General features: G+C 54.7%; 1 protein-coding gene across 3 annotated transcripts; it reads left to right on the top strand.

Moving 5' to 3' along the window:
• The first annotated feature begins 316 nt into the window (after positions 1–316).
• EFCAB3 (EF-hand calcium binding domain 3) lies at positions 317–12210 on the top strand. Of its 3 annotated transcripts, none has more exons than XM_072028701.1 (16): positions 317–440; positions 636–807; positions 954–1053; positions 1310–1509; positions 1600–1688; positions 1839–1940; positions 2381–2500; positions 2645–2743; positions 3591–3692; positions 4254–4388; positions 4941–5060; positions 5159–5269; positions 5863–5934; positions 6602–6694; positions 7588–7839; positions 8339–8483. In XM_072028701.1, exons 2-15 carry the CDS (start codon positions 653–655, stop codon positions 7686–7688), a joined length of 1599 nt encoding a protein of 532 aa, XP_071884802.1. In that variant the 5' UTR covers positions 317–440; positions 636–652; the 3' UTR covers positions 7689–7839; positions 8339–8483. The 3 variants fall into 3 exon arrangements, with proteins under 3 accessions (XP_071884802.1, XP_071884803.1, XP_038024827.2); XM_072028702.1 differs by having other exon boundaries at positions 3591–3693; positions 4273–4388; XM_038168899.2 differs by lacking the exons at positions 317–440; positions 636–807; positions 954–1053; ... (9 more) ...; positions 5863–5934; positions 6602–6694 and adding exons at positions 8997–9068; positions 9667–9793; positions 10103–10311; ... (1 more) ...; positions 11100–11222; positions 11842–12210 and having other exon boundaries at positions 7697–7839; positions 8339–8482.
• Positions 12211–12293: the final 83 nt, after the last annotated feature.

Here is a 12293-nt window from a genome sequence, read left to right as displayed (position 1 = left end):
AGCAGCGTTTTGGGACCACAGAAAGTGCTGGGAAAACTCTTTGGAAGGGTTCAAGCCTGGCCCTGGAGTGAGGATGCTGGGCCAGGCCCTGTAGGGTCACCCCAGAGGGGTACATGGGGGGATCCTGCTCCTGCTCGGGGCTATGGGCATGGTGCAGGGCCCAGAGAGCAGCTGGAGGGATGGAGGTGCTGTTGTGCTTGGAGTCTGGGTGTCATCCCCATCCTTGTGTCACCCTGTGCCTTAGGGACCCCATCGGGCCCCATCACAGCGCTCATTGGCACGGGGGAGCTGAGCCAGGGAATGCCCCTGGCACTCTGTGACATCAGGCAGAACGGGGACACCAGGCAACATTGGGCAGAGGGGTGACAACAGGCAGTGACCCTGGGGACTGCCCCGCGCTGCCTGGGTGCATCGAGGCCACCACGGCGATCAGCCAGGGGGTGAGTCAGCTGCAGGGTGCCCAGAGAGGGGCGACGGGACAGGGGGTCTGCACTGCAGACCCTTAACGCCCATTGCTCTGGGGTCACATCCTGCCCCTGCAGACAGAGCCAGGGGTCACACCATCCCGGCTGTGTCCCTGCTGGGTGCGAGGACCTGGGTGTCAGCACGGCCCCACGGGGCCCCGTTCCCACCAGGGCTGGCTAAGGAGAGGATGAAGCCCCACAAGCAGCCAAAGTCCTGTAGCCCTGTGGCCTCCAAGCAGCAGCAGACACCACAACGTGGCTCGGCAGACAGCTGGGAAGCATCTGCCCCCTCCTCAGCTGTGACTGCCCCCAGGAAGTTCTCCACGTCCAGCAGGACCTCCACGTAAGTGAGGGGATGCCTCCTCTTTGGCTGGACGAAGCTTGTCCCCATTCATGTTTTAGGGCTCCGTTATGTCCCCTGACCACCCTCGAGGCAGAAATACAGCCGGGTGGGGTGCAGGGGGTGACAGGACGATGGCCACCTTGCAGGGAGTCTGTCTCACGCTGCACAATCCTGACGGCCGAGGTGTACCCGCCCAGGCAGGTGGAGTGCAGGACGCATGTGTCGAAGGAGGACAAAGCAATACAGGTGAGGGTGGGCAGCGCAGCCCCGCGCGCATCCTGCTGGGAGCGCACCCGGCCCCCCAAAGCCATGTGCCCATCACCCAGACGTGGAACATGCAGCCCCAGGGATGCAGCTGGGTCGGGGAGCTGGCTGGGGAGGGCTTTGGCCACTGCTGAGCACCCCGGGAGCATCCCCAGGATGGTGGCCACCAGGTCCCTTCGGTTGCCATCCTGGGCTCAGCCCACGCGGTGTTTGACGACGTGGGTGCTCCTGGCCCCAGACACCCCAGTTCTCGGAAGCGTTACTGAAGCAACAGCACCCACGGCACGAGAAGAAGGGAGAAAACAAGGACGTGAGCAACAGCCAGGACCAGCCTCAGCAGCGAGCCTCAGCAGCCAGCAGTGCCCCGGGGGGCTCCCCCCAGGCAGCGGGGCGCACAGCCCCCAGCACCCCCAAGGGCACTGCCGCAGCCCAGGACAGGTAACGGGGATGGTAACGGGGATCACCCCTGGGGTTAATCCAGGGCCCCAAAGCAGGGGGACGGGTGCTCAGTGTGGGAATGTCCCTCAGGAGGAGGAGCAGCCTCACGTCCGACCTGTGCCCAAGTCCCAGCAACGCAGAGTGTGCAGAGCAGGGTCAGGCTGTGCTGGGGACAGAAGGTAACCCTAAGCCCTGGCTCTCCCCAGCGTGCTGCTCTGAAATCCTCTGTCCCACCTCGGTGAATCCAGCACTCTGGAGAAACCACCTTCAGGGACCATTTAATGTGCTGGCATCCAAAATATCCTCCCTTCCTTCTTCTCCCACCGCAGGGGATGAGGCTGATGTCCCGGACACCGCAGCGTTGGGCAGCCTGGAGACCTGCCCAGCAGGGGAGGGGAGGCAGGAGGGTCTGAAACAAGCTCAGGCTCATGGTAAGCATGGAACTGTCCTGGAGACATGCGTACAGCAGCCTTGGTCTCCTTCTGTGCGTGTTTTATGGGTCCTCTAATAACAAACCTGGGCCGGAGCTGGGTCACACAGCCACCAGCTGCAGACGCAGCTGCCAGAAGAGATGCTGCAGAGAGCACAGAAATGAGCACGCTGGCCATGTCGAGCCTGGGGGAATGTTAATTAATCCAAAAATTCATCCAAAATTAAGGCAAATTAATCCAAAAATTTTGGTCCAAAACCAAGAGCCTCAGGGCTGGTGGCAGTCAGCCTGTGGCACCTCCTGGAGGTGAAACCCCGAGCTTCGCAGCTTCCAGGCCATCTGCAGGCTGTCCTACTCCCATCTCGAACACATTTTCACGATCCTCAGTTTTACTTTTCCAGTAGGATAAAAATGAGATCTTTATTTTTAATGGAATTTGAGGTGCTGCTGTTCACCACGTGCCTCCAGGAGCTGGAGCAGGGGCTGAGCAGTGTAACTCCCGGTGGCCCCAGCGGCACTCAGCGCAGGATCTGGCTGCTGTTCAGCAGCCACAAGGAGAAGGTAAACGCCTTGTCCCAGGGGACACAACCACCTCCACCCATTTCTCATCCAGTCCCCGGCTGGGGCAGGTGTGGGACAGTCCCCTCAGCTGCAGGAAAATGCCTCGGTGCATCCTCCAACCCCAAACTCCTTTTTCCTTTCCAGAAAGTGGGGAGGCAAATGTGAGCCAGCTTCTGGAGGCTGATGGAGCCTTCCACGAGGATGGTGAGCAGCAGAGTCCGTCTGCAACCATCCCACACCTGGGTACGTTGGACAAAGACCCTGTAACACAGAAAATCTTTATTTCCCATTGAGCCATGGGGTGGGGCAAGACCCCTGCTTAGCCCTTAATGCCAGCGAGCGTGGCTGATCTGGCTCAGGACCACAGGAACCACCTGCTGGGATGCCAGAGAGGCTTTTTCCAAAAAAATCAGGGCTATGTGGCTGCACTGGCCGCTGTAAATGAGCCATGAGCAGCCAGAGGCACCTCCTGGAGCAGGAGCAGGAGGTGGAGGCTGCTCGCAGCTCCCCAGGAGAAGCCATTTGCAAGTGCTGATAAAATAACTCCAGCCCTGCCGAACCTGCAAATGCTGGGCTCTGCCGAGGCTGCCGGCTTCAGGGACCGCTAGATGGTGATGTCTGCACGCTCCCGGCCGCTCTCCGCCTTTCTGTGCCGTTTTCTCTCCCCGTGCAGCCAGGGATCCTGAAGGGTTCTCCCTCGTGGAGGTTTGCAGGTTGCGGAGCCCCTGCAGCCAGCACATCCCGCAGGCACGGCTCTTGCAGCTGCACTGCGGGCTGGGGCTCTCCCCAATGCTGCTTTTATTCCCCTGGCTCCTTCCCAATCTCCTTCCTGAGCCTCAGAGCACGAACTCCACAGAGGGCACCGTGCTAAGGCTGCCTTCGGGTTTCAGGTGCTTGCTGCAATGATGAGCAATAAAAGGTCTGGTGTCTTTTAATAAATCCCCCAAAAAAAAAAAAAAAAAACAACGAGCAGAGCTCTCCCTGATGCAACTACTTAAGGTGCATTCTGTCCCATTGACGACCCAGAACTGAGTTTTCCAGGTCTCCAGGAAACTTCCTGAAACAAAACGCATTTCCCCATTGATTTTAGGGAAGCGGGGCTCTGCCGAAGAGCTGAAGTCTCACCTCGCCCCAGCAGAAACCCACTCAGCCCAGCATCACCAGGAGGCACTGGAGGATGCGGCTGCGGATGGTGAGTGTGTTCGGGTCCTGGAGCACCTGCCAGGCAGGAAACCTAAGGATTGGGGGTGAAAAGGAGAAAGAGCTGGGATTAAAATAAATAAATAAATGAAAGCCAAAGTACTGACATTTCCCAGGGCACAAAATCATAGAATTCAGGCTGGAAGGGACTTCAGGACACCTCCAGTCCCACCTCCTGCTCAAAGCTGGGTCAGCTGTGAGATCAGACTGGGTTGCTCTGGGATTTATCCATTACAGGATCTCCAGGGCTGTGAAGGAGTCAAGGATAACCTGGGATGAGAACGCTGTGCTCTAGGAAAGCCTGGACCTCCAGCCTGGGTGGCAGGCTGGCCAGAAAGGCCCTGGGTTTGTGAAGCACTTTTGTGGTGAAATTCTCCAAAATCACCAAATCCTTTGTGGCTACGAGAGTTCTCAGTGTTGTAAAACTCCCTTTTTGGTGAGACATTTAGAGCTGCAGCCAAGAGCCTCCCTGCAAGCTCTTGTCTGGCTGTTGGGCTCTCCTTCCTCAAACATCTTCCCCCCCAGCCACACCTCATCTTCCCCCGTTCCCCAGGGGACGCAATCGACAGCCGGGACACAGTCGACAGCCAGGACACAGTCGACAGCCAGGACACAGACCCCAGCACAGACACCATGGACATCTTCTTAGCCAGCGAGGAGCAGAAGGAGGTCTTAAGACGTACCACAGGTGGGGATTGATATTTCTCTCCTTGGTTTCTGCTCCTGCACAGCCACTGCAGCCAAAATCCCAGAAAGAGGAGCTCAGAGAGGTCTCTGGAGCTTGGCCACGGCCTGGGATACGCCTTGCACTCAGCAGAGGTTAAACCCTCTCCGCTTCTCCCTTACCTTTAATCTCGTGTTCAGTTTTTTGCTTTGCATTATTTGGCACAAGTTGCTCCATGTGTCCTGGCAAGATATAAATGCCATCCTTCAGCATATAAAAGTAAGAGGGGGTTGTGCCTAGAGAGTGCTAGACAGTGTGTGGAGGGAAGCAAGGGTTGATGAATGGCCGTGGAAAGGAAATTTAATCTTTCTTGGCCTCAACATCCCACCCTGCCTGGGGGGGAGGGAGTTTCATTGCATTATTGTGGCTACAGTCCTTTAGATCCTGAGATGGAAAGGGTAGGTGAAAGGCAAAGGTGCCTCCATTACTATTATTAACAACCTTTTCTTTTTTTCCCCAAGTCTCTCTGCTGGCTGCCAGCATGTAGAGGAGGTTTCTAATGCTTTCTTGTTACAGAGGACGCAGACACTGTGGATAATTTTGGTTCTGACTTGGCTGCGATGGAGATCCCCCTGGGGGAGATCCCCCCAAACCCAGAGGAGCAGCAGGAGGTGCTGGGTCCCGCTGCTGTGGACGGTGAGGGTCTCTTCCTGCCCTTCCACTGTCATTGCCAAGGCCAGGAATGTCCCCAGCGAGCCCCTTCCTGCTCCGATCAAATATTGCCTGGGTTCTAGGGGATGATGACAAAACCCAGGACCTGGTCTCCACCCCGGACAGTACAGCCAGAGAGATCCACGTGGGCAGCCAGGAGAAGCAGGAAGCCTCAGGACACGAGGAAGGTGGAGGTAGGCTTTTGGGATCCCTTGGAGGAAGCCCAAACGTCTCTGGAAACCAACAGCTGTGTTAAAAGCCTTCTGCATGCCCATACCGGTGCTTGTCCGGCAACGAGGATGTGATGTTAACACAAGAAGCTACACAAAGTTATTGAGCCCCTTAAAATAATGCTGTGGGTTCCCACTCACATGGGGCAGATGTGGAGGAAAGTCTCTGTGGGCGAGGGATGTGATTGCTCCTCCAGCAGTGCAGTCCTCCTGCCCCGTCTCAGCCGTGCCTGGCACCCCATCACAGAGCCCTCACGCTGTGATGGGATTAGTGCCCAATGCAGTCACTCCGGATTCCTGCCTGTAAAAAGCCAGCCCCAGCACTTTTGCGTTCAGTTTTCCCCTTTTCCAGTGCCTAACCCTCCCCAAAGACTCCTTCCTGCCTCCATCTGGAAGCTCTAGCCAACATCTGGGGCAAGCCCCTGGCTTGTGCAGCAGCTGCCACTGGGTCCAGCACCAGCACCTGGTCCTCTCCATGCTCTGCTGTCTGTCATTCCCACCAATTTATCATTTTTATAACTGTTATTTCCCCTGAAAGCTCTGCTCTCCCCCTGCAGCTGATGTGAAGGCAAATTTGAGCGAATCCATGACAGTGGTGAGGATGGCCCAGCAACCACCCCCGGAGGAAGGTGAGTGAGATCTCCATCGTGCAAGCTGCTGCCAGATAACAGCAAACAGGATTAGACAAGAGTCCTTCAGAAGAAAATTCTGTGGCTGTGTATTGTAATGAATTGCAAATCTGCCGGTAATGAAGCTGCACGGGGAGAGGCAGAGGTACACCAGAGCTGCAGCACGTTTCCAGTAGAAGCTGCTGGAGCAATCAAGGCACGGTGCTGCTCTCAACGCACTCCGTGCTCCGCGTTGTAACTCCTGAGCCACCAGGGTAGGAAAGCACAGCCCTAAGATGCGCTGCAAAGATTTACTTGGCACCCTCTGGCTTCTGTTCCCCTTCTTGCTGCAACTCTCCCGCACAGCACAGACCTGATTTGTCTGCAAGCCACCTCGTCTCGCTCGGCTTCCCCCTCCTAGCAGTGATGCCAGGGCTTTTCTCCTCCCTGTGTGCAGGCAAGATTAATTTCACTAATGTGCTGAAAAGATTTTAAACCCTCTGGAGGACAGAGCTGGAGAAAGGCAAAGGATGTTAATAACACGGCTCTTTTATTTAACCAGTCTCCCTCCACGTCCTGGCTGTGTGTAGAAGGCAGTAACGCCTTGCTGTGTCGAGGATGGTACTTAAGAGAGCCATGCTTAGAAGGAAAATAGTGCTCAGAAGATTTTATTTTGTTGCTTTCATAGAGGCCAAAGTTGATGTCAGCAGTGAGGGCTCCACCCTGGCCACCTCAAGCACCCACTCAGCCCCAGAGAAGCTGAAAGAGGCACAAGTGGATGGTGAGTGAATCATAGAAATACTGCTGGGAAGGAGACTCCAAACCCATAGAAAGGGTGGGAAGGAGACTCCAAACCAGCCTTCCACTTGCAGCCAAGTTATTGCCAGCACTGGATGAGGTTGGTTGAGGTTTTATCCAGCCAAGCTCTAGACTTGAATGCCTGGACATTGCCCCAAGTGCCTTACCCGGTTTCTCCTGGATTTTCTGGGGTGACAAGCAGGAACTGAGCCTGGGTCTTCAGCTAGCTGTGCTGTGATGCCTTCATTCTGGGTCACAGTGTGACAGGCTGGCTGTGCTGCGATGGCACTTGTGTGGCCTCTCGTGCATCAGCCAAGCCAGGTTCTGGATGAGCGGGCAGAGGAAAATATCTGCAAGAAAAAGCTTGGCATGCTGTTAATTCCCCGCTGTGATTAGTCAGCCTTTGGCTACCGTGAGCCACCGTGATCAAGGGGAAGAGAAAGGAAAAACGGCTTGTCCATGAAGTGCTGCCACTGTGGGCATCAGGTTGTCCCAGGCGGCTTTGAAGGGAAGGAAGAAAGGATATAAGGATGCAAGGGATATAAGAAGGGATATAAGAAGGGATATAAGCTGCCCTTCATGTCCACTGCAGGTGGGATGGGAAATCAGAGGCTTAAATGACAAGAAGAAGGGATTTGAAAGTAGCCACAGAAAAGATGCTGTAGCAGAGGACAGGGGATGCTGGGAGGCACAAGATTTCTCTTTCTCAATATCCTGCTATTCATGGACAAGAGGGCACAGAGAGTTAATGCTGCTGCAGCTCAAAACAGGGGAAGGTGCCATCGTAGGGTCCTTCCAGCTCTTCTCCTTGGGATGTCTGAGGCTGTGGGTGCTGGTGAGAGGGAAGCCCACAAGTTTTTGTCTTTCCATGTCCAGAAAAAGTTGCTGCTGGCCGTGCTTCCAAAATCCGGGTAAAACTGAAGCTCCTGCCAAAGAAGAAGGTTGAAAAACCCCTCCCAAAGAAGACAAGAAGGTAAGCATCAAGGCAGAGACAGGGCTTGTAGGAACGCTGTGATCAGCTGTCAGTTGGTCCATCTCTCCTCCTCATTGTGTGTGGCAGTGAACAGATCCCTCAGATGAGAGCTGAGTGTGAAGCCGTGAGGAACATGACAAAGAAGCAATGGAAAGGTAACGGTACCGTGCTACGTGCTCCTCCTCCCTGTTGACATGTTGCCAGCACAGACAGGAGTGGTTTGATCTTTAGCTGGGTCCTGCAGCACTGCATGACCCTCCTGAGACAACAGCCTCACCTTGGGGTACACAACAGGAGGGACAATTCCGTGTCCCAAGGATGTGGGGTCCCAGAGACTGAAGGAAGTGTCACTGCCCTTTTTGGCAGAGAGACAGCTGAAAATCAGGAGAGCAGGGTTAGAAGTAAACCAACCACCCCGCCCAGCACCTCACATCAAATACCTGCTTGCCCTTCTTCTCCCCAGACTCCTCAATTACCCTGCACTGTCAGGAGCTATTTAAAGGTGGATGCTTTGCCACTGGCAGGAAGGAACAACCTGCCCCAGCCCTAAATCCCTGATGGTTACAGTTCATTGCTTCCAAAAGGATGTAGGACAGGCAGCTCCGTTCCCCCACACCCCATTTAAACCACTGTCTTCTCCCTGCCTGCCTGCAGCATTCTCCGATGCCTTCAACTTCTTCCCCAAAGACACGGACGGCAATATTAACCGCAACAGCCTGGAGGTGACTGCTCAGCAGCTGGGGATTAGCTTGGCCGGCCAGGAGGCTTACAGCAAGCTGGAGTGTGCAGAAGCTGATGGTGAGTGCCTCATGGAATCACAGCGTGGGCTGGGTTGGAAGGGACCTTAAAGATCACCTAATTCCAACCCCTGCTGTGGGCAGGGACACCTCCCACTAGACCAGGTCACTCAGAGCCCCATCCGACCTGGCCTTGAACACTTCCAGGGATGGGGCTCAATGCGTGGATTGTTCTGGGTGTGCAAATCAATCCTTCTCCACGCGCCTTCCCAGCCGTGGGCAATGCTGTGCTGAGATGTTTTCAGAGCCAGTGGCCGTGCCTGAACCACTGTGTTTGAGCACTCACCAATGGCTCCATCCTTCACAAATGCATGTCGTGCTTTTTGGACTCCTTTACACATGCGGAAGCACTAAGTGCCACTGTCCAGTTACCTGTGAAAGCTTTAACAGCTTTTCCTCCTGCCCTTAGGTTTTAGCAAGCAAATCTTTCTGCAGTGCCAGCTCTGAGCTGCTCACCCCAGCATTTCGTTACAGCAAAAATCTGCCTTGCTAACAGAGATGCCGCTTGCTTGCAGGACAAAAGGCGATGAATTTCTCAGACTTTCTGACCACCGTTACTGACAAGAACTGCTTTATCCAGACAGTATGTAAGTAAGAGACACCCTGCCCATGCAAATGTTGTGCTCCCCTCCAGCAAAACTTGGAGTTACCCAGAGATATCTGAACTATCTGATTCCCAGACTAATTGGTATGGAGCAAGAAATCAGCATTGGGACCCAAAGAAACAAAGGGACCCAAACAAACAAAGGCTGCCTTGCTCAGACAAGACCGTGATAGATCAAGGGCTTGTCACAGTGCAGCTGAGGGTTAGCTCTGTCCCCAGGCCAAGCAGCAGAGCGGTGGGGAAGGACCATAGTGCTGGCCAGTCTCAGCGAGGGGAACACAAGGACAGTGGCATGAATCCAGCATCCAGTCCAAGTGCTCCTGGGTACCAGAGCAGAGGCCAAACTCACCTCTCACAAGCAGAGAAGCAGTAGTAGTAGAAGATGTTATCCTTCTTTGGCTAATGAATGGCTGCAGGGGCTTGTCCCCCCTGCTAGATGTCTAACCAGCACTCAGCAGAAAATGGGGACAGATCCCTATTGTCCAATCTTTCTGGGGACTGCTGGTGTCTCTGCTCCCTGTGAGCCCTGTGAAGGTAAGACAAGGCTCAGCCATGGCTCTGACTGCTCTCCTTCTCTCCAGTCCCTGAGAAAAGTGATCCAGGCAGCTTCGATTCTGTCGATGCCAGAGGAATCCTCCTCTGCAAAGTCTTGCTGAAGATGGTGGAGTTGGAAGCTCTGCCTCGGAAAACTCTTCTTCAGATTGCCAGGTGAGCACTGCATGACAGAGAAGGAAGCTCTCCGTTTTATTGGGACATATGTGGATTATCTAACTTAATATGTGGATATCAGGGCCCAAGACTGTATTTCCTGACATGTTCCATACCTAGATGGATATCCAAAAGCACCTGCATAGCTAGAGTATTTTCTTTACAAAGGTGTTGTTGTAAATGCCACAATGTGTCTATCTCACACCATTTAAATATGGGCTGTCGAGATATGTCAGTGTACAGCAGCCAGTGCTGAGCAGGCCTTGGGCTCTGTTTTGCTGGACAACTACGCCCTCTTTTGTCTTCTAGTTACTACCAGCAGTTTAGGGACTACATTGGCCACATAGACTGGATGGATGCTGATTTTCTCACGAGTTACAGAAAGCACAACAGTTACAGGAAGCACAACAACAAAACTAGGAAAGACCTGGTTTATCCTATGTCTTCCTTTGTAAGTGCTGCCCGCATCTCAATGATGAAGGAAAAAGAGGCAGCAATTTATATGGAACAACTCAAAGGTAAGGTTTGCACGCTGTCTTTCCCACTCTCTCATTCCCACTCTGTCCAAAAGGGAGTTCACCAGAGTTACAAGGGTGAAATACTGACGGGGGCTTTTCCCACAGCTTCCTCCATTACTTCATGGCCCATGGCCTCCTCCAAAGGTGGAGAATCGGTGCTTTGGTAGTTCATTCAGCAAGTCCCAGCACCAGCCTCGCATTAGCAAACCCTTCCCCAGGCAGCAACAGCCAAGAGGAGCACAGAAAACAGAGCTGGAGCCAACCTTGGGAGTCCTTCCAGCCCATAACCCTCTTAGGGCACAATGCGGAATCAAACGGTTGGGGTGGGTTGTGCTCCAGAGACTTCTAGGGCCAACGGAATTGCCTTCCTGAGCTGTCTCTGGTGGTTGAGGAGCTTTGTGTTTCAGAAGAGTTGAGAAATCTGGGACCTATGAGCCCTTCTCTGGTCAGAGGAAAAAGAGCAAGCGTCACTTGGCCGTGGCTGTACTGTGACCCTTGTTCTATCTTCCCCTTGCCAGAATCTGCACCCCGTTCAAGCAGCCCGTATGCTCAGGTACCCGTCTTCCCACTAATTTTGAATGAAGACACAAAGGCACTCTTGAAGAGGAAAAAAAACATGCAGAAGCTGGTGATGCAGAGAAAGAAAGAGCCAGTAGATTCAACAGAGAGCCACTCCATCCGAAAGAGAAACCTTGTGCAGGAGGTGAGAGACAAGCATGATGCTTCTGATACATGGAAGCAAGGGAGGCCTGGGGACAAGCCTAAAAACCTGCGTTTTGTTTAATCAGGCCGCTACCCTCCAGCCTCCTGCTCACAGCAGAAAGCAGAAACGCTGCCCCACCATGAGCTCAGAGCACCTGAACAGACAGCGGCACCCAAAAACAGGCAACGAGGGCAAGACACGAGCACACGTGAGCATGAGATCCAGCCCCATGCCCCCACTGCCCCACGGCAGCCGCCCGCACTGCACTCCGTGCTCGGTCAGGCACTCGCTTCCCATTTTCTCCCCCTTTTCAGCTGCAGCGTTCAGTCACGGGCTCAGAACTCATTTTTTTTCCTTGGTAGCCATTAGCAATATGTAATGAGAGCTGGCAACCCCACTGACATACTGTGGCAAGGAGACGGGCTGCAGATACCGCCCAGCTCCGAGCCCAGGCGTCAGGGTTGCGGTGTGGGGACTGCAATTCAGCCAGCACCGAAGGGCGGCTGGTCCCTCGTGCAACCTGGAAATTAACCGTCTTTAACTAGACGTTGGTATTACACGGCAATTTTCTCGTAAGCGCAAGGAAAAACGAAACCAGAGGTATAATAATAGCTTCGCTGTTTATTACTGTTAATTGCCAGCATGAATTAGTTATAACCTGCCACCACCGCATCCTAGCGTGCCGCTGAGGTGTATTTTTAGCCTTGTGCGCGCATCTGCAGCACGTGCTCCCACCGGGGCCGAGCTGTGGGGCTTCCCCCCATGGGGCTCTGCCTCCTCCTGAGCTTGGCCCCCTTCTTCTCCCTTCTTCTCCCCTCGGCTCCCAGGAGGCGCAGGTGGCCCGGCAGTACCAGCGCGACCTGGCCCTCCGCCAGCGCGCCAGCCTGCTGCGGCTGTGGCAGAGGATCGGTGGGGCTGAGATTGGGCGGCAGGCGGGCAGCAAGCGCTTCCACCACACCTTCTCCACCTACTCCTGGTCGTGGAACGCGTGCCAGGAGCTGGTGACCGCCGACGAGCTGCAGGCGCTGGACCGCCTCAACCGCCGCCATCGCCGGGCCACCAGGCAGGCGACGGCCACCAAATGGACGTTCCTGGAGCCCACCAGAACCCGCTGAAAGCGCCGCACGGAGCCGGTTTGGTCCGGGCTTCGCCCCCACCCTGCCTCCTGAGGTAATAAAGCGCGAAATAAGAGCCGAGACGAGCGTTTTTATCGTTTTTGAGCGTTTTTATTGCACCACACGCGGCCGCCGCCGTCGCCGCTCTCCTGAGGCGGCGCTGA

The sequence above is a fragment of the Anas platyrhynchos genome, chromosome 28 (assembly GCF_047663525.1).
Source record: "Anas platyrhynchos isolate ZD024472 breed Pekin duck chromosome 28, IASCAAS_PekinDuck_T2T, whole genome shotgun sequence".
NCBI lineage: Eukaryota > Metazoa > Chordata > Aves > Anseriformes > Anatidae > Anas > Anas platyrhynchos.
Note: the sequence above shows the minus strand (reverse complement) of the source record. Positions and strands in the feature narration are given on the sequence as shown.